The 26,492-nt window shown below is 42.7% G+C and overlaps 1 protein-coding gene across 1 annotated transcript in view; it reads right to left on the reverse strand.

Annotated features, from left to right (window-relative positions):
- PLD5 (phospholipase D family member 5) overlaps window positions 1-26,492 on the reverse strand; it is a 409,631-nt gene that overhangs the window by 166,550 nt on the left and 216,589 nt on the right. Inside the window, exon 4 of the mRNA XM_035011037.1 lies at window positions 17,393-17,504. Within this exon, the coding sequence (XP_034866928.1) occupies window positions 17,393-17,504 (112 nt within the window). The remainder of the gene's footprint in view (window positions 1-17,392; window positions 17,505-26,492) is intronic.

The raw sequence follows: 26,492 nt of genomic DNA on the forward strand, positions 1-26,492 counted from the left end.
GAGTCCTGCAACGGTGAAAAAGAGGGAAGAAGGCATCTGAGGTTGTGAAACAGACAGCTTGCTGTGCACGCCGTGGCCTCATACACACTGGGCAGGTACCTGCTGCTGACTTCTGAGACTGGAAAGACTGGGCAGGGGGTGGCAGGGTGGGGGCTGGGGGCAGGGTGGACGCCTCAGGCAGGAAAAGGAGGTTTAAGGGGAGTCTAGGACCGAGTCGGTCAGAGAAGGAGCCTAGAGTGTGAACAGCTTCTTTCTGGAATTCAGATATGAATGACAGTCTCCATTTCTCCTCAAGAGCAGTTAAAATGAGGTAGATTTTAATAGCAGCCATGAAGACAAGAGAAAAAGACTGGGAAAAGCTTAGAGAGGAACCAGGGGCAAAGAAATGAATAATTCAGGAAGAGACATTTATTACCAGAGGCATTTGCCCTCAGTTTAAGAGAGCTAAAATCCAGTCTTGTCCGGAAACTCAAGTCCATAAACACTTAGTGAGCACTGGTAGCTGTGGGTACAGAGCAGGGAATTCAATTCCATCCAACCAACCGAGTGTCTTTTGGTTCAGGGGACTGTGGAAGGGACATTGGAAGGGGGACTTGGGCTTTGGAAGTCTTTTGGGGCCAGCTCCTGTCCATTCTGGACCTTCTACAGATGGAGGGCTCTCTGCTCTCCACAAAATCAAAAGTGGGGTGCACATGTCAGAGCTCTTGGGCATCCTTCTCTGCCTGAGGCATCATTGAGGATTGATTTAGCACTTCCTAACATTATTCTGTTCAAGATTCTATAGAGCTTTTGCTTTTTAACCCAAAACACTGGAATATCATGTCTATTCATACCCCATGTACTTCTTGGATTGTAAAATGAATAATGATGTTCCTCAAAACCATGACTTTTTGGAACGGCAGCTGGTGTTTCCATGTCTGGTCGTAGTGGGACTCAGGGGTCACAGGGGTAGCTCTTCTCTGTGCCTCGAAGCAACCAGGTTTTCTAGACCATTTTCCTAGTCTCACAACAAATTCGGGAAGCATATATTTCCTGTAGGGGATGAAATACATGCACATACCACCTGACGTGGCATGTCAGCCATGGTGGGGCTATCTGGGGATGCAGAAAACGCCTATTCTTTATGACAGCATGGGCAATCAGGGGATATGCTGCATCTGCACCCCCTGACCTGCACTTTAGGATGATGAGGTACCCCTGCAGAGGAGCTTCGACAGCAGGTGCTTTGGCTGCCCCAAAGTACTCATGATGTTGCAGAGGTGATCCTGGAAGACGTGGCCCTGATCATGGGAACGGGAGACACACAGGGAAAACTAGGAAACAAAACAAAGCAGTATCTGGGGCAGCTGAATTATAGCATATGGGACACAGATTTGAAATGGACAGGAATTGGGGGTGCCTGGGTGGCTCAGTCGTTAAGCGGCTCAGGTCATGATCTCAGGGTCCTGGGATCGAGCCCCGCATCGGGCTCCCTGCTCGGCGGGAAGCCTGCTTCTCCCTCCTCCACTCCCCCTGCTTGTGTTCCCTCTCTCGCTGTCTCTCTCTCTGGCAAATAAATAAATAAAAATCTTAAAAAAAAAAAAAAGAGAGAGAAATGGACAGGAATTGATACACGGGAAAAAGTCACTGGGTGCCAGAGCTAGTAAGAACAGAGTCACTCAGGGGCACCTGGGCGGCTCGGTTGAGTGTCCAACTCTTGATTTTTTGGCTCAGGTCATGGTCTCAAGGTCCTGGGATCGAGCCCTACATCGGGTTCCACACTGGGTGTGGAGTCTCCTTGAGATTCTCCCTCTGCCCCTCCCCCATGCTCTCTCAAATAAATAAATAAAATCTTAAAAAAAAAAAAAAAAGAAGAGAGTCACTCAGCCAAGTGTTGGCTGTAAATGAGTGCAGATACACATAAGTCTCTCATGGAATCCCAGGCTTAGAGACCACTGAGGGAGGAGTATGACCAGCATGTGACTTCCACCTGCCATTAGGGAGTAAGCTGTTGGAAGAGCATTGCTTCCTTCAGGAGAATGGCTACTGAGATTTCCACAGAGTTCATGGTTGCTTCAAGACTGTAGGGGTCAAGATCTCAACTTCTCATTACGCCTCAGGAGGTGGTCAGCCACCTGTTGGATGCATCTAAACTTCTGAGCCATGAGCCCTCTGGAACAAAGACATCTTTTCCCAGGTGTGGTCTCAGTGACTACCAATCAGAAAATAGAGCTCTAGCTGAATTTCCAATTCAGAATAATATGAGTACCAAGCTCAGAAACTCCAATGGAACTCAGAAACTTAACTAACCCCCTTTAATTCCCAAACATTACTGAGTTATACGATCTTGAACAAATCACATGAAACTCCAGTCAGCTTATGAACAAGTTTTGTCATTACCAATTATTCTAGAACTTGTGTGGGTTAGGGAAAAAAAAAAAGTTTTTAGAGAAGGTTAATTTGAAAGTTAAGCAGAATTTGCACTCAAGGAAACTAAAACCGGAGTAAAGGTGCTACAGAAGCTCTTTCCATAATGCCTTCCCCAAACTGCAGCCTGAGCAATCTTTCCTCAGGCATAATTACAGGAAACTCATTTAGGAAAACACAGCAGCACAGACTCTCCACGTTCCCAGGTTGGCATCTGCCTTCTCATCAGCTTTGCTCCGTGAATAATTAGATTCCTTCCTCAGCCTCTTTGTTGACTGGAGCAGCCTCCAGTGAGGGGATGCCAGTTTGGCCCATTGGTGGGGCTCAGCGGGGAGGGTTCCTTGGGGAAAGGTAAGCCTGACTTCATGGGGGAGCACAGACCCATTACCAGGCCTGTCAGGATGAGTTAAATCCTGTCTCTACCACCTCCTCTTCAGGCCCCCAGGAAAGAGTTAGCCCCCACTGCTAGTTTTAAGTCATTCTCATCCATTATTTATCAAGTGTTGGCATTTTCAGCTGAGAAGCCCTGGAGACTATAAATGAGGGAATTTCCCTGGGAGACTAGCGGGTGGGGCTGGGGGAGAAGTTCTTTAGACCACCTGCTTCTTGCTGAGCATCTGTCCCGGCCCTAGCGGGGCATAGCCCTTCACCCAGCAGGCCCCTCACCCCCGCTGGCTTGTCTCTCAGCCCCTCACCCTGCAGGCCCCTCAGCCCTGCCAGCTCAGCTTTCAGGGCAGCATCTACAGAAGTGAACTAACTCCCCCTCTTCTTACCTCCCTCCTTCCTTTCCTTCCTTGGCAACATTTCTCCCTTCATAAAATGTGCTGAATTTTTTGGAAAAATGCTTATCAATACATTTGTGTGCCAGGTACTGGGTAAAATACCTCATAATGGATTATCTCATTAATGTTCAGAACAACCTGATACAGTAGATACTGTCATTAGCCCACTGTCGAAATCAGGAGACCGGTTTTAAGGGGTTAAATAATTCACAGAAGGCACCCAAATGGCAGAGCCAGGGACATATTCCTACCCCGGAATCTGAGCGTTTCGCCTTTACCCCACACCTCAGAACAAAATCACCTGTAATCCCACCACTCACAGGTAACCCGTATTAATGTCTCAGAGGAGATCTTCTCACATGTATAATATCAGATTATCCTTGAATGAAAATGAAATAATAATAATAACTTCTGTTTTGTAGACTGCTGCTTTTTACCTAGCATTCTATTCTCACCATCTTACCGAGGTCAGTGGCTCTTTGCCCTCAACATGATTTTCGGATGATGAGTGATATTCCATCATGTGGATGTCCCATTGTTTATTCACCCAATCTGTTTCTCATTTCAGGAATTGTGCTGCACTGTACATATTTGCACATCATCTCTGTGAACCTAACTGAGCAGCCACTGGGGCTGAGGGTGACAGTTCTAGACTAATACGCTGGCTGCAGCCAAGAGCCCAGGTGAGTCCTGTCTCTGGTGAGGCTAAGAGCACAGATTCCACCATGACACCCAGCACCTCTGGTCTTGCTGCTTTCTCAAGTTGTTATAGCTACTATCAAGGCACTTATTAAACTATTATTTCTATATAGTTATGTGACTGTTATGTAGTTACTTTACCTTTATTAGTTATTTTACATTTTATTATATAGTTATTTGCTTCTACCCTTTTTTAAAAAAATTTATTTATTTATTTATTTATTTATTTATTTGACAGAGAGAGACACAGTGAGAGAGGGAACACAAGCAGAGGGAGCGGGAGAGGGAGCGGGAGAAGCAGGCTTCCCGCGGAGCAGGGAGCCCAATGCGGGGCCCGATCCCAGGACCCTGGGATCATGACCTGAGCCAAAGGCAGACGCTTAACGACTGAGCCACCCAGGCGCCCCTCTACCCTTTCTTTAAGGGGAACCATAATTTATTAGTTTCCTTAATAATTGGACAAGATCATGTATCTCTGCACAGCCTCAAACCCTCTTCCAAGGAGGGCTGAATAATAGTCCACAAAACGCTACAGGCAGGGTAGTCTTCTCAACCTTTTGTTGAGCAGGAAATCACATAATGCCTTCGCCTATTTGGGTTAATTAGCCTTATGGAGTGGAGGAAGAACTTGGAACATCTCAGCAAACCACACATGCTCTTCTGGGTATGATGAGTCCCTCCCCTGCCCTCCAACTGGGCAAATGACCATGTGAAAAAGAATGTACAAAATAATGTTTCTATATTTGATTTCCACAGGAGCTTAAAGAACAGAAATACACACCAAAATAGTTCAAATTGCCCTTCAAGTGCCATTTTACTGTTTTCCATCAGAAGAAAGGTACTATGTAAATTTCTATAGAAATTAGCATTTCTATAGCATTTTATAATTTCAAAATGCTTGTACCATCATTTACTAATTAACATAGCATTTGAGAACCATCATCCACTTTAAATATAGGGAAATTCTTTTTAATACAGTTCTTTTAATACAGAGAAAGTCATCCCCTCACTCCCACCCCCAGATCTTTGTCATGTCAGACAAAATTGTTCAGCCTCTTCTAAATCTTCTGATTTTACGTTTAGCAACTTACCACAATGCCTAGTCCCTTCCACAGAAAAATAGAGTAAGAAATCCAAGACTTCATCTGAAATCTGGACAATCTGAAAGCTGAGCTATGTGATGCTCCCCACAGCCAAAGCCTGGGCTGTTTATCCAACAAACACTCATTTATTGCCTACATGGGCATCGAGTCTCCATCTTGCCCTCACTGGTGGTGACATCTAGAAGTAGAAATGGGCCTGGCAGTGTGGTGAATGCCCTGGGAGCTAACGGGAGTGGGCATGACTCAGACTGGAGGCTATGGATAGGCCTTTGGAGAAACCCTGATGAAGGGTTGGAATGTCTTTTCTAAGCTGTCATTTGAATTCTAGATTGTCTTTTTAACCAAGACTATCACCTGAGCTATTATTAACTTAATAATATTTAAATAGAATTTAATTGTCATTATTATTTTAACCTAGCTATGCCCTAAGCATTTAATATCCACAAAATAATGGGTCTAATGTGCTAGTTATTTTATCCCAACACGTGTTAAAAGAATACATTTTAAAAAGCCAGGAAGACCTAAAATCATCTAACACACCATTGACGGCATATGAGCCCTGCTGGAACACATTACTACGGATGATGGCCGGCCACCAAGAAATGTTAAGGCAAGGAAAGGCAGGGGAAATTTGCTGATTTTTAGGAGCATCATTCTGTTAACTTGACTACATTTGACTGAGGTGACTAATGCCCTGGCATCTATACAAACCAAAACCCAAGCCTGTAAATGCCTCATGTTTAAGAAATTAAAACCTAAGGGCAACCAAACACAGATAGACAAGTAGGCTTTAAGCTACAGCCAATCAAATAATTTCCTTTCTTTGCTTTGGCTCCTTTTCTGGACAAGTCTTGGCTCTTATCTGCAGAGCGCTGCTAACCACTTCCAGGTTTCCCCTGCCTGAATCAAAACGATTTTTGCTCAAACAAAATCTTAAAATGTATAATAGGCCTCGGTTTATCTTTTAACAATTCTCTGTGGAGAAGAGTAGATAGGAAGACTGGAGGCAGGAGAAACTGTTAGCGTGTCTTCAGAGATCATTCCAGAGGGAAACTATAAAGGCCTGAGCTAAGTGGTGGTGGTAGACAGGAAAAAGGGACCCATTTCCAGAGACACTGAGATTGTGTATCTGTGAAAACCACCGTCCAGTTTGGTTTTAGAGGTTAGGGAAAGGGAGGAGTTGAGGATAACCCTAGGGCTCCTTTCAGGACTGGTGGAAGGATGGTCCCGCCATTTTCTGAGACAAAACATAAAGGAAGAAGAACATGGAGGGAAGGGTCGGGGTACGGCAGCAGCTTAATCTTGGATGAGTCACTTTTGAAGTATTTTGAGAATATCCAAGTAGAAATACTAAGTTTGATGTTGAATGTTGTGAGTCTAGGGCTCAGAAGCCACCACATGTGGACCGTCAGCCTGTGGGTGACAAATGGGGCTGCAGGCTCGAGAGCAATCAGCATGGGAGAGGTGTGGAAAATGGGAAGGGAGAGGAAAAGAAGAGGAGAGGAGACCAAACTTTAAGGAACAGATAGAGTATTAAAAATCAGCAGAGGAGACTGGGGTGGAAGAGCCAGGGACAGGAAGGAAGTGCAGGGTGAATGGGGCCACAAAAACCAAGAGCCCACACTGTTCCAAGGAAGAGCAAACAGTGGTCCCGGTGTTCAGAACTACAGCAAGGTCATGCAGTGTAAGGTCTAAATGTCTCCAGTGAGTTCAATGTCAAGGTGGTTTCTGTGGAGCAGGGACAGAAGCCAGATGGGCTGGAGGGCTGCATGGGGGTGGGGACGAGAGACAGACAGACAGAATGCACAAAGGAACACGGAGGAAAGGGGAGGAGGGAGGAGGGAGGAAGGCAGATGGGGATCTGGGGCGGGTGTACTAGGTTCTTTTTCCTTTTCCCCCAGTTGACATGAGCATGTTTCTACAAGGCAGAGTGTAACTAAAGATCTTGGGAAGAGGGAAAGATTTGGTTGGGGGACCTGAAGGAAACTGAATTTCTGCAACAACCTGCTGTGGGTGAGGGGAGAGAAAATTAGTAGAATCACCAAGGCATAGGAAAAGGCAAAATAGGATGAAAAGGACAAAATACAATGGAGAAGAAGAAGGCACAGAAATTCTAGGAAATTGTGTAAATTTGTGCTGAGCAGCGTACCAAAAACAACAGAATGAGCTTTGCATCTTAACTCACACAAGCTTTTATGGTGTTGATTTCAAAAGCAGGTATAATCAGGAGACTGAACTTGAGAACAGACACAAAGTCCCAGAAGTAGGAGATCTCACTCACTAAGGCATACAGGGACTCCTCCCTATGTGGAAGCATCCAGGTCAAAGTCAGTGGGTAGCAGACCAAAGAGGAAAGCCAGCTCACAGTCTCCTACAGAGCATGGATGTGTGAAGCCCCACACTGCTTCACAGGCACCCCCAAACAGGAAACTAGTTGCTAAAAATGATAGTCATTAGGGTCCCCAGAAATCACAAGGCTCTCAGGAACATTTTTATTTATTCCTTTATTTATATGTATGCCTGTATTCCTCTTAAAGAACACCCTCTCCAAATTCTAGTATCACTAGGATAGAAATGCATAAAGTCATCACTAAATTGAACAGTTAAAATTCTCCTTACTTCTATAATGTCACACGGCTGAATATGCATATAATTTCCCTTAAAAATGCCATGCCTGCCAAAGTTCTTATGTATTAAGGATAAAAATAAAGCCTCTGGCCCAAGATCCTACATTTTAGAGCAAATGGATGACATCCTATATTATATGTGCCAGATGAACCCCTTTGAAAGTTTAAACACATTGAATTGCAACCTAATTTGGGTGGATCCTAGAACAGTGACAGAAAATACAGATGGAGTGTCATTGGTGTTACCAGCTGGAGAATTCTTATCACAAACTGAAGCCAGCTCAAGTTATTGCAAAACCATAAAGGCAAATGAACCAGCTGCATTCCCAAAGATGATTTGTACTGTGTTCAGAACCAGGCCTTCCTTTCATTAAAAATCACAGGGCTGGTGTGGGCTTTCGGGGCGGAAACAGATCAAACACAAAAATAACACAGCCGGCTAAGAGACAGTGGCTAAACGTGGAGGTCACTTACTAACAGTCCATTATGAGTTAGGTACCTGCACCAGAAGCTGTTAATACATTACCTAATCAGATTCTCATAACCCTCAAAGGGTTATTATTATCCCCATTTTACTGAAGAAGACACTGAGGGTCAGAATAACTTGCCCATGCTTGCACCCTACTATAAATGACAGGTCCAGAATTTTAGCACAAGTCTATATGACAGCAGAGTATGTGTTCCTAAATGCTGTCCTTATTACTATGCTAATGATCATTAAAGTATGATGTGTCTAAAAAAGCTCCTGCCTTGCTGACATATTATTTGGTATTCTGCAAAGCAAGTAGAAGACAGAAATCTTTGCAATGAATAAAGGAGAACAAATGCACCAGGCTTCATGCACTTGAGCCATGAGCCTAAGTGGCATCCACTTTGAGAAGGTATGAAAACAGAGCAGCAAGGGGGACAGCAAGGGCAAGGGCACCTTGACTTTTGTCCGGGCCACTCCCAGAGCAGGCTCCTGCCCAAAGGACCTTACACTCGTGAGAGTCACCAGGACAATGCTTCACTTGGAAAACAAAAGACCTATCTTTAATAATGGCAACCCCTCAAATGGTGGGGAGAAAAGCCAGAATAATATAAAGTTTACTCTGGGGAAATTACTAAAATATACTTGCTAATATTACCTTAGATTAATCCATACAACCTTACATTAACACATATAACCATACCTACTTGTGGAGTTAGATTTGGGGAAAATTATAAATCTGTAAGACCAAAGTAAAAAAGCCTTGACAAGCATAAAATTCCCAAATTATGCTATGCTTATTTGGAACAAGCAGTTCAAAAAAATCACCTTATAAAATTTCCAACTTAGAAATTGGGGTACCTTGTATTCAATTTAAAATTTACACATGCCCCTATTCTCAGATTTAGGAATATATATTCCTGTTAGGTTTTGTTCAGCCTAATCCATGAGTGTGAGAATAATAATACAGATTACTAATGTGAATGAGTACAGCTTTCTTGAATTCAAATAAGCAACAGCGAGGATCACACTTCTTAACATCACTAATTATCAGGGAAATGCAAATCAAAACCACAGAGAGGTATCACCAAACGCATGTTAGAATGGCCTTTATCAAAAAGACAAGAAATAACAAGTGTTGGCACAGATGTGAAGATAAAGGAACCCTTTTGCACTTTGTAAACTGGTGCAGCCCCTATGGAAAACATCATGGAGGTCCCTAAAAAAAATAAAAATAGAACTACTGTATGATCCAGCCAATCCCACTTCTGGGTATATATTCAAAGAAACAAAACGAGTATCTCAAAGAGATAGGATGCCCATGTTCATTGCAGAATTACTCACAATGGTGAAGTATGGAAACAATCTATCAGTCTGTCAGTAGCAGAATAAAGATGTGATACGTACACACACACCCCCACACCCACAGAGGAAAATCTTGGCATTTGCAACAACATGGATGAAACTAGAGGGCGCTATTCTAAGTGAAATAAGCCAAAGAGAAACTCCTGCGTTATCTCGCTTACATGTGGGATCTAAAAAAAGTTTAAGGGACGCCTGGGTGGCTCAGTTGGTTAAGCGACTGCCTTCGGCTCAGGTCATGATCCTGGAGTCCCGGGATCGAGTCCCGCGTCGGGCTCCCTGCTCAGCAGGGAGTCTGCTTCTCCCTCTGACCCTCCTCCCTCTCATGCTCTATCTCATTCTCTCTCTCAAATAAATAAATAAAAAGAAAAAAAAATCTTTAAAAAAAAAAAAAAGTTTAAAAGTCAGTCACAGAAACAGAGGGTAGCCTCATAGCTACCAAGGGTGGGGAAGGGGGCAGGTGGGGAAGATGGGGAGATGCTGGTCAAAAGGTAAAGGCCTTTAGTTATAAAAGGAACAAACCTGGGGATCTAATGCACAGCATGGGGACTCTAGTTACTATTACGCTGTATACTTGAAATTTACCAGGAGAGTAGGTCTTAAGTGTTCTCATCGCAAAAAGGAAATATAAAGGTATGAGGTGATGGATGTGTTAATTAACCTGACTGTGACAATTATTTCACGGAAGTATGGATATCAAATCATCACATTGTACACTTTATATACAATTACATTTGTCAATTACAGCTCAATAAAGCTGGAGGGAAAAAAAGAAATAGTTTCGCTGACAAACGGAAATCATGACCTACTTCTCTACAGGCCAAGCTCCGCATTATGAAGAATTTATGAACACGCTGACGGGTGGTAAGAAACAGGTACTAGTGGTGCAGTTTTTAAAATGTGGAGACTTCATTCCTGTAAGTTCGGGTAACTTCCCCATAGCTAGCATTCACAGCACTAAAAAAGTGATTAAAATCACCCAGATGGAGCTCTATCAATGATTAGACTATTCTGTGGTAATATTTTTTTTCTAGTATGTTGAGCAGATAATTCAAAAATGAAATCAGGCATTGAGGGAATAGAAGGTTTACTATCAAAGTTATTTGCTATCCTTCTGCTTTGAAACCATCTCTAAATTTTATGTACCTGTAAATCTGAAAGGAAGTATTTTCTCTTGTTTAGAACCGTATTTTCTTTTTTTTTCTTTTCTTTTCTTTTTTTTTTTTTAAAGATTTTATTTATTTATTTGACAGAGAAAGACACAGCGAGAGAGGGAACACAAATGGGGAGTGGGAGAGGAAGAAGCAGACTCCCTGCCGAGCAGGGACTCGATCCTGGGACTCCAGGATCATGACCTGAGCCGAAGGCAGTCGCTTAACCAACTGAGCCACCCAGGCGCCCGAACCGTATTTTCTTCTACGAGAAATATTTTGGAGTTTTATGAGACTAGTTACAATAGTAAAACTTGCCAGACCCCAAATCTGAACACTTCTGAAAAGCATAAATATGTTTAATATGTGTAACTGCTTATTTTCATTTCTTGTTCTAAAAGAGGTTAAAACACACAGAAAATATAACTGATGTTCTATTAAAAAAGAGAGTTGTTACAAGCGAAAGGGCTTTAGTTTTATTTCAAATATTAAAATTTTGACTTAAAGGAATAAGACTTAGTCACAAGAAAATGCCAGTTAAATATTTACTCTTTGTTCAGTGCTTTGTGGATGAGAAGCCAAGATGAGCTGAGGATGCTCAGCCAGTGCTCATTAGGATCCTGTTGCTCTTGTCTGTTCACCAACATGGGTAAGGCTCTGTCTAATTAGTTCACTTGGTTGACATAACGGTGGTAACGAGGGACCACTGGGGTTAGCTTTACTCAAACCACAGACTCTGTTTGAGCCAGTCACCCAGCAAATGTATGACAAATTCACAAAAGGAGCGTATGAGGGGAGGGAGAGGGCTGGGGGCCAACACAGAGGTCGAGAGTCCACTCAAAGGACACACTTTGTTTTGCCTTCACAGACAACGAGTAATAGAAATGAAACAATGTGGATAAAAAGATTGAGAAACCTAGAATTTTAATTTTTAAATCTCATCTAAGATTTGAAGATCTGCCTATCCATCCATTCATCCATCTATGTTTTCATCTATTTATCTATATATCTAAAGAAACCAAAGAGGAAATAAATTCTTGACACATTAATTCTACGGCTAAGATTTGGAAAATCTGTCTGTCTACCTATCTATTATCCATCTGTCCATCCACCCATCTATCTAAAGAAGCCAGAGGGGAAAGAAATTCTTGACACCTTAAGGCTCTAGCTAAACAAAATACAACTCCATTAAATAGTTCTGTTATCAGCTCCTTAAAGACGTCATAAGCATCTAGAGGCAGGATGGTCTAAGCTCGAGGTTTGATCTCCCGTAGGTCTGTGTGCGCAAGAAAGAAGGGATCAAGAGAAAGACGGGTTTGATTCTAATAGACTGACAGCCTGAAACACCAGCTGAGCCAGGACTGGGCTAACAGGGCTGAGCCTACAATGAGCTGCACCATCAGAAGACAGGGGCCCAGTGCGCAGGTCCAGTAGGAGGTCCCCCAAGCTCTAGGATGAATTTCTTTCTGTTACATAGCTGGACTGATCACCAGCAATGAGGAAATCCAAGCAGCATCCAGTAACAGAGTTTAACCTACTAGTTATGAGTGTTTCAGATTCCTCTCCTTTTCAAAACCAAGCTTTTAGGATGACCTCTTCTCTTTTCATTTGGGTTGCGATTTCATCATGCTGTATACTTTGGAATATGGTTTCTGATTTCTTCTTTGTCTACCCCAGGAGACTGTCTCTTATCCAGTGCATTTTTGGGCTTCTGATTTCATTACGTTGTTTTCCCATAGAACTTTCATATAACAATCTGGTTTGCATAACCTCTTTCCCATTTCAAGTAATACGGCAGGGTTTTTCTTCTGTTCGTTCATTCGTTCGGACAGGAACATTTCCTATCAGCGAATGCACTTGCCATCAAGAGTTCTGGTAAACACATCCCAGTATTTCCAAAACACCAGCAGAGCCTGAATTCTCCAAATTTCTGCTCAGAGGTTGGCCTACTGCCCCAGAAAGAAGCCTTGTGACAAGAGGCATGGTCTAGAATCCACCTCCCCCAGTGCAGTATTAGGAATGATAGGTTTTCATTTAAGTTAATTTAAGTATAAAGCTAAGGGTTGCTAAGTGGGATTTTTTAATTTATTGCTGAATTTTAAAGTAACCCTTATTACCCTATGTCACTGGTTCTAAAACCTGCCATTTTCACATTTTAATGACTGACGTTGGGATGCATCTTACGATCGCTTAGAGGGGGTGGCGGTTGTAACTGAGTTGTCACTTCAAATCTTGGCTGTTATTCCTGGTGGCCTGACAGTGCTCCTGCAGTTTCTCAATATTCGGTCAACAAACCATTTAAGGACTGTTTAAGGAAGGGCTGTGTGGCCTGGATTGTATTTGAGGAAGGATTGTATCTTCCTTTGACATTTTGTGGTAAGGTTCAGAAACAAGCAGAACGGAAGTCTGCTCAGAGAAAAGAGACAATAGTCGAGCGTCTGTTTCTAAAGTTAGAGCACCACCCACATCTTGATAGTGCAGAGACTATGCAGGGTAGAAAACACAGGGCTGCATGACTCAGACACAAAAAGTGATTCAGAAAAATTGGACTCTGTGTAGATGTTTCAAGAATTCCTTGATCATTTTATTTCACTCATGGCAATCTACTCCAGCAAACTGTAAACTCTCTGAAGTCAGTGGAAGGGTCAGGCCTTTGTCAGTTTTCTAGCTTTCTTTTTTTTTTTTTTTTAAGATTTTATTTATTTATTTGACAGAGAGAGACACAGCGAGAGAGGGAACATGAGCAGGGGGAGTGGGAGAGGGAGAAGCAGGCTTCCCGCTGAGCAGGGAGCCGGATGCAGGGCTCGATCCCAGGACCCTGGGATCATGACCTGAGCCGAAGGCAGACGCTTAACGACTGAGCCACCCAGGTGCCCCGTCAGTTTTCTAGCTTTAAAGCCCAGCTTCCTGGCACCTGTCAGATGTTCAAGGAGTGGTTGTTGAATGAATAATAAATGCACAATGGAGGAAAAGAAGATGGTAAGACCAACTGTGGAAAAGAAAGGAAGTCTGAAGGCAACGTTATGAGTAAGGCTTAAAATGGACCTTGAGGGATGAACAGGAGCTCACAAATCGACAAGGAGAGAGAGGGTATATCAAGTATGTGTTAGCTAACAGAGCCCTGGAAAAGCAGGCTGTATTTGAGAAATCACAACTATCATTCAGATATTTGGAAAGCCAACAACAGAAATTGGTATGAATGAGACTGAAAAGGACATTCGGATCCTGAATGTTTTCAAGTACTTTGCTTTTTAAATTAGTGTGGACTTTATTTTTAGATCACTGACTTTAATCCTTTCTGACTTTTATCTCATGAGAGTCATTCTATTAAAAAGTTATCATCCAAGAGTGAACAAGTAAAAGCTTGGTTTTTCCCAAAAGGAAATTTATATTTTCTAGCTTAACATTATTTTAGTCTAAATTTTTGGTATGCTCCTGGAGCAAATGTTTTTGTCATATTATAGAAAGTATACCCTGAATTGCTATGGTTTTGAAAGACAAAAAAAATTCTTAATTATAAATTTCACTGCAATAATAACAGAGTCTGAGGATTAAAAACACAGTAGGTAAGGATACAGATAGGCAGAGGATAGAGGATTTTTAGGGCCATGAAAATACTCTGTATGATGTTATATTGGTAGATATAGGTCACTACCTATGTGTCCAAACCCGGAGAATGTATAAACTGTGGTAAACTCTGGACTTTGGGTGATGATGAAGTGCCGAGGCAGGCTCATCCTTGGTAACACATGTCCCCCACTGGTGAGTGATGTTGATGACGGGGGACGCTGTGCATGTGTTGGGGTGAGGGGTACCTGGGAAATCTCCATACCTTCCTCTCAATGTTGTTGTAAACTTAAAACTGTTCCAAAAAACACAGCCTTAGAAAAACACATAGTATGACTGAGAAATAATATTTCACCTATGATTAAAAGACACAGCCAGAAATAAACACTGTGTTAGCAGTACAAAACAGCATTACTGTGCTATTACCAGCCTGCGGTCCGGCACCGAGGCACCTGCTGGGAGACAAAAGCAGGGGATGGTGCAGTCACCCCTAGCCACGGTAGGCCCCACGTGCAGGCGGGTGAGGGTGAAGAAGCAGGACTTGGTGACAGTCCCACATGAGGCAGCCAGAAGCCATTTCCCACACGCTGCCCATTCAGCTTTGAACACATGCCTTTCTGACTAATCCTCCAGCCAAGACAACTGGGAGCTGATAAAATCCAAAAACAAAACCCGTGAAGGCAACCGAAACGCCTCCAGATTTAGAAAGCAAGTTTATTTCTATGAAAAACAATTTCTGGGGTACTTTCCACACATCATACAGAGTGTCTTCTCTGATGTGGACGCGCACAGGAGTGGCTGGGCATGTGGGAACCCAGCTCAAGGGGTTGTGGCTGGAAGGGAGGGAAGGAAGAGCATCAGCTAAGCCAACGTGCCACATTTCAGATGCTTACAGGGACGAGTGGAGAAGGTCAGTCAGTGGCATAAATGTTTGAACTGACAGGGAGTCTTGTCTAAAATGAAATCCCTCCCTGGCTCATGGACTTCTTGAGCATAAGCACCGCATTTCTGGGCCACAGTGTGAGGCATTTGTGGGGGGTGACCTTCCTCACATCAGAGTGGAGGAGGGGCCCCGGGTGGGCAGCAGGGGCAACAGTGAGCGACCGGAATCTCCCTGCCTCCAGGAAGGTCTCTGAGGCCTGGCGGGCCTGCCTGGCCCTCCTTGGGCCCACACCTGCACTAAATCCTCACCACTTCCTGGGGAAGCCTCACTCACCCCTTCTCACCATGTACTGACCAGCTTCTATTGCCAGTGACTTCTCCCAGCTGAAGTGGCTCATGGCTAGTCTCATAACTCTAAAGAAATGTATTCCAACCCAGATTTAAAATGATTTCACAAAAATTAATTAATTCATTAAATGAAATGGTTCCATTACAAATATTTCTAAAAGGCACTGTTATTATTTAATATGTCTCTGCCAGAGGATGAGAGAAATACAGTTGCAGTAATGAATGTATGTGGTGCCATATTTATGCCAGTAACAGAAGCCAGACAGACCTCCCAGAGGCACACAGGGGATAGCTATGAGAAATCCGGGTCCTGTTCATTACTCTCCAATTGTAAAGGGAAATTATCTGTTCTGTTTTGATAAGAACTCCTATCACACATTACCAGAGCCTAAGTTGTAATAATACATAATATTTACTGTGAAATTGATACACTTCCTTCTTTGTGAGAAGCAATGGTTATAATGAAACTTTAATTCATAGTTCACTCTAGAACCATAGGCAAGGACTTTACCCATAAATTCATTTGTAGTAAATGAATGTCTCGAATACCCAATATTCACCAGCACCTGAAACACCCCTTAGTCCTGCACAGTTGTTTCTAATTGTTATAACTGAAGTATAGTTGTCATACAATATTTTATTAGTTTCAGGTGAAAGAAGAGGTTGGGTGTGTGTGTATGTGGTGTGCGTATGTGCATATGTGGTGTGTATGTATACGTTGTATGTGTTTGTATATGTGGGGTGTGTGTGTGTGTGTGCGTGCGTGTGTTAGTATGGAAGTAGACACCATGGGAAATTTATCAGCAAATACAGGCACCCAGAGTTAGCCAAAAGTAATCCATTCCTAAAAATCCGGCTAACAGATTTTCAGATAGTGGGAACCCAATCTCACATTTTCTAAATAGGAAAAGTAAGAATACACTTCTAATTTGCGTTAACTACGTATTTTCTAGCGTTTCAAAAATATTATCCTGTGCTCAGGTAGTAGAGTGAAGCTTTACAGGCCTAACAGTAGCTCCTAAGTTACCTTGATTTTCCCATGCAGGGAAAAACTAATACACCTGTGCCCGACCACACTTATGTCTTCTGTATATTTATGTCTTTCCATAGGCTTTATTGCTCCCAACTTTTCTTCTGCAGAAGGAAAGACTACTTGGGCTCACCCTTTGCTTCATAGCCTGGCACATTTTTCAGAAGGTGTTTTCACTTAATAATCTGGGGAAGATAAGAAGCAGCACTGTCCAGCATGTTTAAACAGCACACACGGGAGACGCAATGCCGCTTCCTGGGGCCAGAGCCTCGTCTTCTCCCGGGGACAGGGGGCAGCTCGAGCATTTTCACTGGCTCATGCCTGCCATTTCCGTTCAGAGGCTTACAGCTCCAATAGGAAAGGCAGGGCCAACATTTGATAAATCCATGAAAAGTATTTGGAAGGGACAGTTGCGTTAGTGAAGACCCAGCAAACCAGCAAAGTGAAGAAAGTTATTTCCTAAGGATTCCCGGTCTCCATGGAATTTTGAGACAAACTGCAGAGTGGCCTATGAATGATGTTCTCTGTGGAATTAGCCCGGTTTTGCAGACACCTACATCTGACTGTATTATTTTTAAAAAGATGGAGCATGAGGAGGATTTCCATTTGAAGGGCAAGAGAAAAACAGAAATCCAATGTTTGTTTGAATGAGAAATGGCTCTTTAATCATATCATTGCAGTGTTCAGAGAGGGAGAGGGAAAGAGTCTTCTTTCTAGTTAATTATCATTTAATGGCCAGTAGATTATTTTGCATAAACTAATATGCAACACTATTTAAAATCTCCCAGTAGTATTAATTAGTTCTCTCGTTTAAAGACTTTAATCACGCTATTTTTAAAGAAGAAATAAGAAGTGAACTTCGTGCAATGTGCTGACCATCAAGAAATCACACATTATTTTAAGCAGAATGAGAGATGTCCTCACAGACCCCCCAGGGCTAGAGTAGCGCAGCGACCTTGGCCTTACCCTTTGATCTCAAGGCTTCTAATACCTTTGAGTCTGCGGTCACATCACTCACTAGCTTGATTTCGATATTTTGCGAAGTCAGTTGGAGCAACTTTTCGAAAAGACGTTGACCCTAGAAAAAAATATTCAGAGACGAGGAAAGTCAGAAAACCTACAGTATGCTCTTTTAAAAAAAGTATAAATAAACTTATTAAAAATTAAAACTATTCATTCAAATTTTAAAAGGCAACCACTTCAGCAGTTGATATTCATGGAAACTTCTTTCAAGAGAGTTCTAGAACCGGAGTAGTAACACGAACGCAGATTACATTATGTTTTCTCGAGTGCTGTGTGATTCAACAATGATCGTAATCCCAAGTTCAATGCTACAGTGCAAATCTACCCTTCTCTTACTTTTCCATGAATTCTGCCGTTATCTACACGTGAAGAGGAAGCAGGGAATATTATACAGTTGTATTTGGGCCCAGAGAGACCTGGATTCCACCTGGTTTTCCAATTTACAAGTTGTGCCTCTTCTCACTAATCTCCAGCTTCTTCCTCAGTAGAACATAGATAAAATTAGCATTTACTTTAAAAGGTTTTTTTTTTGTGTGAGAATTAAAGGAATTAGTAGTAGGTAAGTATCCTTTCAGTGGAAGCTCTGATGGGGAAAGTCATGGCTACTCATCAGGGATTTACCTGAATTCACCTTCTGGTTTAAAACCCGTTTTACAGAAATCATCTAACACTCTGCCTAGCAACCTGTCATTCCTAGCACAACCCAAAAATGACTGGAATAAAAATACAAAATAAAACATAAAGGTTTTGCTTACATAAGATTTTCACAAGCATTAAATTTTTATAGAAAATTTTAATCTCCGGGAGACTCTGTGTAGAGGTAGGTCCTTAGCAATTACACCATCTCAGGCTAGTGGACCCCAACCCTATCCTGTTTATTTTCCCTTATGTGTGTTCACAGACTCCCTCTCCTTATCATAAAAGGAATTGGTCTTCATTTATTGATTTTTCAGATCTTTGTTATTCAGCCACAAACTCAAATGCCTTCCGGCGTCAGACAGGCAATAAGGCTTTGGTCTTAATGGCCCCCAGGTGGCAAAGTCTTATCCTGCTTTGATAAGAATGGACCATTAATAATGATTCGGTACAAAGGATGGCGGAGGGCATGGAGGATGTGGATGTAGCGCATGATTCCTGCACTTCAGCCTCAGAAAACAGAGGAGCCAAAGATTAAAGCCTAAGACTTTGGAAGGTAAGGAGAGTGAGCCAGCATGGCAGTTCCTAGGGCCACATAGCAGGGGGGAGCGCCTGGCATAATCCAGCCCTGCACAGACAAAGCTCTGTCATCCCTGGGTACCGGAGGGGAGGGTGGGAGTTGCACCCCAAGGCAGGCACCAAAGCTTCCTTTTCCTCTAACTAAGTGTGGAAATCAAGGATGCCCAAAGTGGAGCTCAGGAGGTACTCTGCACCCAGAGCCTGGAGGCAGGCTCCCAGCAGAGCAGGTGCTCTGGGGAGGTGTGGAATGAGTGCAGCAGGCTGGTGTCCACTGCTCATTTAAAAGAGATGGGGGAGGGGTAGGCGAGAAAGAGAGAAACACTCAGAGAGGCAGAGGACAGAAGAAAGAAAACAGCAGCTGCCTTGCAGATTGCAGGGTCTACGTGGATTTCAAGTTTCCTGCAGGAGAGGGGAGGGCCCTGGCAGCCAGGGGCCCCAACACAGGCCTAGAGGGACCTCCAGGTGGCGGGGCGGTGTTGTTTTCCTGCGGGGTTATCGCCAACACGACCTTCCTTGTCAGCTCTCGTACCCCACCGACTTGCGTACTATAATCTTGTCACACACCCTTGGAGGCTTGGTGATGTCTGCATGGCCCAGATTTCTGGAGCCCAGCCTCGTGGTCATTCCACAGTCATGCAAACTGTTCACTGTTTGTATTCTTCCCCTTCACACAGAGAAATAGCTTATGTGCTTTGTGTTTCATGAGACCCCACCAGTAATGGGCCGGTATTTTTACACAAATGCATTTTTTTTCTCTCTCTCTGTTAATATATATCGCACCAATGAAACATAAGAGATCTTCTAACCTATCTGTATTTCTGGCTCTGTGCCTTAAATCGATTCCCACTATGTTATTTTTATAAGATTTAAAATGAAGACCAGAACTCTCAAACATGGATGAAAATAGAAACTCCCAAATTCACAGATACTGGCAGACTGTCATTAAATAAAGCTTATTTTTCCTATTAGTATGTGCTGATGACTTACACCAAGGATTTTTAAAATTGTTAATTATAGTGCTTACTGTAATGAACTTGGGTCTTGGGGGGAACTTCTCCCCTGTTTTCAGTATCTTACCTTCCTGTCTACACATTTTTGCTAAGACATTCGGAATGTAGTAACCAAGGTTTGAAACACCTACTCTATGCCGAGATCTGCAGTAAGGGCTAACTGCTTTCCGAGTTAAATACTCTCACTGTGTTTTCATAAAGGAATAAAAAGCCCCTTGGCTTTTAAACATCAGAAACTCTTGAACAACATGGGTTTGAACTGCATGGGTCTACTTATCTGCAGATTTTTTTCAATAAATTCGGTATAGTGCTGTAAATGTGTTTTCTCATCCTTATGATTTTCTTAACATTTTTTTCTTAGCTTACTTTAATGTACATATAACATACAAAATATGTGTAGTTGGCTACTTCTGTTATCAGTCAGGCCTCTGGTCAACAGGAGGCTCTTAGTATTAAGTTTTGGGGGAGTCGAAAGTTATATGCAGATTTTTGACTATGCAGCGGGTTGGCGCCCCATTAACCCCCGTGTTGCTCAAGGGTCAACTAATTTAAAAACTTGCCCTTCCTGGTGAGAAACATTAGGTAACATTTCAAACTTAAATAAATCATCTTGAAGACAGTCAGTGGCTGAGGCATGTTGAGCAATTTAAGCCAATTAAGCCCAGGCAGCCTGCCTAGGGGTTGGAGTATGAAGTATTGAGGGGAACTAGTTAACTACCTAATACTTCCCCTCCTTCACCTAAAAGGAAGAAGCCACTAATAATCTGAAAAAGTCAAATATCGATGTATTTAAGGGGCCCAACAAGAGAGAAGATGCTTGAATGCACTGGGCACTTGATGATACAGGCTACTCGAGAAGACAGAGCTAGAGCTAAAACACAATGTAAGTACTCAAGGACAGACAAGTATGGCTGGGACTGATGCTCTATGATTTTATAATTAAATTAGAAGAATAATTAAAGAATAGCATGGCCACTGTTGAGACCCAAATTAGTGGTCTGAAAATCTAACAGGAGAAATATTTCAAAGCACACACATGCACGCACACGCACACGAAAACATAAGGCTGATAAGGGAAGAAAGGGTGATAGATAAATTGAGAATATATAACATGTGGCTAATAGATGTGTTGGAAGAAAACAAGAGGCAGAAAAAATAAGCTTTCAAGTAACAGAAGAGAAATCGTCCCACTTGAGGAAAGGCCCAAATCTACATGTTGAAAAGATAATTGAAGATGAAGGCAAATGTAATGTGGAAAGACATATTTAGGCACATTCTATGAAATCAATCCAACACCAAGGAGAAAGAGAAATTCTTACAAACTTCTGGCCAAAAACAAAACAAAAAGAGTTATCTCTCGAGCAAAATGGATCAGATGGGCATGGAGCCAGTGATCTGCAACACTAAGCCAGGACATGGTGGCCTCAGACTCTGGAAGAACAAACTCGAGCAAGGGAATGCTTTACCCAAAGATTTTACCTGCCAGGGTCAAAAAAGAGAAATATTTGCAGATGTATACACATTTAGAGACTATATTACCTACATGACCCATATGAGGAACATATTCGAGGAAAGACTCTAATCAAATAACACTACCCACCACTGAGGACAATGAAGGGGAGAAGAACAAGGGATGAGCAACAGGATATGGATATGTGTTTGATGTACCTGATAAAGAAGGATTCTTGAAATAGAACAGACACAAGGGAAGTTCTACTGCTCTACTGAGAATCTATTACGTGATTCTCAATGGGAGGCGCTATTACCCAAAAGGGGCTGAGTTGGTTTGTGTATGTGTATATAAGTTACTCTTTTTATAAATAAAACACATATATACATACAAGAAATATGCAATGAATCTATGGTATTAAAATCTCATGGGGTGGCAGGTTTAGGAAAAAAATGTCTAAAAAGTCTCCCTTAGTAAGGTGATAATGAAGAGAAGGTTGAGAAACACTGACCTACAGCCAACAGGATAAAGAATCTCAGTAAAAATGAGAACGAGTTGGGAGGGCTTAAAAGTACTAGATGGGAAAGATAGGACCTTATTCTGTTATGGCACAATTTATGAAGCAGTGACAGTTGCCAACTGGTATGTGCCAAACAACACAGCAGCTAAATATATAAAGCAAAAACTAACAGTAATGAAATAAAACACTACCACAATATAATGCTTCAAAATAGGCCTCTCAGAAATGGGTAGACCTAATAAGGAATAAATGAGAATATATGAAAATTAAATAATAATATCAATAAACCTGATTATGTGTATACATTTATACATATTTCTCATTCTATATATCAAATCCCTCAAAACAACTGTTTGTCCTTAGAACATTATAAAAATCTGTCCTGTAATGGCCATTAAGAAAACCCAAGAAAATCAGTTGAAGGGAGATATTCTACCAGCTTCATTCTTTGCTCATAATCTAAGAAAATGAGAAACAGACCATTAACGTGTGACACATAAAACAAATCATATCTAGGGCGCCTGGGTGGCTCAGTTGGTTAAGCGACCGCCTTCGGCTCAGGTCATGATCCCGGAGTCCTGGGATCGAGTCCCACATTGGGCTCCCGGCTCAGCGGGGAGCCTGCTTCTCCCTCTGACCCTATCCCCTCTCATGTGGTTTCTCTCTCTCTCTCTCTCTCTCTCAAATAAATAAATAAATAAATAAATAAATCTTAAAAAAAAACAAAAACAAAAAAAACCCAAATCATATCTAATTGAAAATTTAAAAACTCACTCTTAGATCATCTGTACATCACAGGAGAAAAGAAAAGTGAATTTCTGCATTCTCTAGAAAGCTATAAATAGTGGAGCACTTCATAGCAAAACCATGAAACGAAGCAATATCTGGTGTCAGAGAAATTTGTAAGTGGAAATGTCTTCAGTATTATAAAAAGCATAACATAAAATCACAGTAATCATATCCACAGGGTAGAGGCTCAGGAATGGATCAATAGATAAGGGAACTTAACAGAGAATCCAGAAATGGTGCACACACAATTATATCAATAACAAAGGTGCTATTTTAATCCAGTCTGAAAAAGATAAAGTGGTTTAATCTGGCACAAGTGAAAGGACCCCTATATTACACCATATAGAAAAATATGTTTTAAGCAGATTAAAAACATACCAATACTAGGGCACCTGGGTGGCTCAGTCAAGCGTCCAACTCTTGGTTTCAGCTCAGGTCATGATCTCGGGTCATGAGATCGAGCCCCACCTCAGGCTTCATGCTCAGTGGGGAGTCTATTTGGGATTCTCTCTCTCCCTCTCCCTCTGTCCCTCCCCCACCACCCTGCTCACTCAAACTCTCTCTCTAAAATGAATAAATAAATCTTTAAAAAAACAAAAAGAGGAGCACCTGGGTGGCTCAGTTGGTTAAGCATCTGCCTTCAGCTCAGGTCATGATCCCAGGGTCTTGAGACTTGGGATCAAGCCCCACATCAGGCTCCCTGCTCAGCAGGGAGTCTGCTTCTTCTTCTCCCTCTGCCCCTCCCCCTCCACTCATACTCTGTCTCGCTCTGCTCTGTCTCTCAAATAAATAAATAAAATCTTTAAAAAAACCCAACAAACAAAAGCAAAAACAAAAAAAACATACCAATACTTTCAAGAAAACCTGTGCCAAAACAAGTATGTACAGTCATAGAGTAGGGAGAACTTTAATCCAGCTATAGGAGGCTAAATAATGGCCCCAAAATGTCAGGTCCTAATCTGGAGCCCGAAAATTTTACCTTATTTGGAAATAGGATCTTCACAGGTATGATTAAATTAAAGATCTGGAGATGAGATTATCCTGGATTATTTGAGAGGGCCCTAGATGCAATCAATGTACTTGTAGGAGAGGCACAGGGGATTGGACGCACCCAGGGGAGGCGGCCACGTGAAGACAGAGCAGAGCTACTTGAGGATGGCAGCCTTGAAGACTGGAGTGACACAGCAGCCAGTGACCCAAGGGGACATGGGCAGCCGCCGCACCCTGGAAAGGGTGAGAAGTGTATGCCCCCAGTAGTGGTGGCTGCTGGAGGCTCCGCGGGGAGCACTGCTCTGTGACACCCAGGTCTCAGCCCAGGGAAACGGATTCCAGACTTCTAACCTCCGGACCTGGGAGAGAATACATTTCTGCTGCTCTAAGCCACCTGTCTGTGGTACTTTGTGGCAGCGGCCACGAGACTAATACACAAGCTAGCTATGTAGAAGCAATAAAAGATACAGTTACAAAAGATAAAAAAAAAAATCCTATTGCAAAAGAGGCCACAAACTAGATGAAAAACAGTAAAATTCTGGAATAAATATTTGCCGTGCAGATGAGAAGGGGTTAGTAGATGTACTCTACCAAAATATATTAAAAGTTAATAAGACCAAAAGCCCAATCAAGTCTGGGCAAAGTAGGGCTGGCAGACATGAAGAGATGCTTCATGTGTCAAGGGAAGCGCCACACAAAGCAACGCAGAGAGCTCTCTTTGTACTCAGGGGACTGGAAACTATTTATAAGTGGCAACCTTTACTCCTGTCAGTGATCACACCGCTGCCTTCCACTCAGGAATCGCACACCTAGAACGCATCCCAAAGTAACATAAGCACCAAAATGTGTGTGTGTGTGTGTGTGTGTGTGTGTGACTTTGTGTCTTAGGGATGCTATTATCCAGCCTGTGCATATACATATACACATACATGTACACACATGTCTGTATGCGCACAGAAAAAGTTTAAATCGAACTTTCAAAGGACTGATTAAAGATATTAAGCAATTGATGATGCAGTCACGAGAAAACAAGGCTAGGATTTATTTTAAGCCATGATGTCCTTTTAAAGCAATATACTTGCCTTAATTTTATCTTTAATTTGTGATTTAGGAGACAAAACCATATATGCCTGGATCCCCTCTGGACTCAATTTCCTAGTTTACTTACTTAACCAATTAGTTCAATTATCTACAAGATTGATCTCTTACTTACTTATTTACTGAATTTGAATTTTTTTTCCATTTAGAAAACAGTAAGTTTTTAAATTTTTTAAATTTTATTTACTTACTACACTTACTGAAATACATAAAGTTTGCCAGGGATATAAACAAAGACATATTACTTACTTGTATATTTCTCAGCATCAACTATTATTCTCAAATAAAAGGACACCCAGAACAGAGAGAAGGGCATTTTAAGCAATTTCATTCAACACATTTACTGGGTGCTTGCTAAGTGCCAGGGACCTTTGTAAGTGCTGGAGATAAGTAAGTAGTTAAATACAGCCCAGTGTGTCAGATGCCAGGGTGGAGGAGGTACAGGCCTGGGGACAATATAGCAGAGGCACTAATCACCCAGCCTAAGGCACACAGGGAAAGTCCCCCAAAGAAAGGGAGGAAAGAAAAAATGTTCCAGGCCTGAGAGCTAAGTAAGAGGTTCTTGTAAGCCTGGATGGAATTTGGACCCTGTCTGGAAAGCTCTGTGGATCTCTGAAGGATTTTACATAAGGAAGATCATAATTGAATTTCTGTTTTTCTGTTCTAAAAGAAACTTCTGGGGCACCTGGGTGGCTCAGTCGGTTAAGCATCTGACTCTTGGTTTTGGCTCACGTCATGGTTTCAGGGTTGTGAGACTGAGCCCCACGTCAGGCTCCACACTGGGCGTGGAGCCTGCTTGAAGATGCTCTTCCTCTGCCCCTCCCCCAACTCAGGTGTGCTCTAAAATAAATAAATCATTAAAAAATTAAAAAAAAATTCTGACTACAAATTGGAGAAGGACTGGTACAGGTCAGGGCTGGAAGCTGATGAACAATCAGGTTGGCGTGTGGTCTGGTGGGACAGAGTAGTGTCAGTGGCGATCAGAAAAATGGAAAGATCTCAGGCATTTATGAGATAAGACAGTGATGAGCTCCATGGTGAGGCTTGGGCTCGAGGGAGACAGTAGAGCCGGTAAAGGTGGCCAGAGGCCCCAGCAGCTCTCTGGACATGTCTGTGGAACATGGAATTCCTCATCCAAAGAGAGAGGAGATGGTGGCCTACACATGCGTTCACAAGCATCCTGAGGGCAGGGATCAGTCACAGCTTTGGGAAGTCAGGCAGTGCCACACATCCAGGAACTTAGCAGAGAACACCTGCCTTGTGGGCAATGAGCAACAAGGATCACCTGCCTGACACCAGCCAGGAGGATCTGCTATGCAGGCCTGCAGGCCGCCAGTCCATTCATTAATCCAGGTTCCATCCCATTAAGGGGCTTAATTATTCTGAACAGTTACTCATCAAGGCCTTGCCTAATGACGGTTACCACAATTATGCACCCCGTGGGGAGGAACACAGCCACCCCTGTCCAGGGCAGATAGATGAAGACAGATGAATGAGCTCATCCTGCCAATAAGAGGCCAGGAAATAGCAAGGAATTAATATCAGCAGCAGCATGTTTATAACAGAGACCTGGGCAGCTGGATTCCTACAGTAGCTGGAAAGTAGCTTTGGGGTGGCTCCAGCGTCCCCTCCAGCTGCAAAGGGCAGGTGGACAACGTCACCTTGGCGGCGTGGTCAGCCATGTCTGGAAGCATGTGGATGGCACAGCTCGTCAGCATCCTCTGCTGCAGAAAAGGCAGATGTGATGGGCAAGGGAGGGCCACGAGACATATGCCAGACACTCCAGCTCTTTCACAATCACTTGTTCTGAGTGGGCGGCGGGCCCCACACTGCATGAAGGCAGAATTCCTTCAGGTCCTCACTCCTCATGACCCCAGCTCCCCCTGCACGTAACCACAAGGGTGCCCTACATGCTCCCTGAAAATCCCACAGTCTTAAGAAAGCAGCTTAACCTCCTTAGCCTTTTGCCCC

Source organism: Mirounga leonina, unplaced genomic scaffold, assembly GCF_011800145.1.
Source record: "Mirounga leonina isolate KUSES-001 unplaced genomic scaffold, KU_Mleo_1.0 Mir_154, whole genome shotgun sequence".
Lineage (NCBI taxonomy): Eukaryota > Metazoa > Chordata > Mammalia > Carnivora > Phocidae > Mirounga > Mirounga leonina.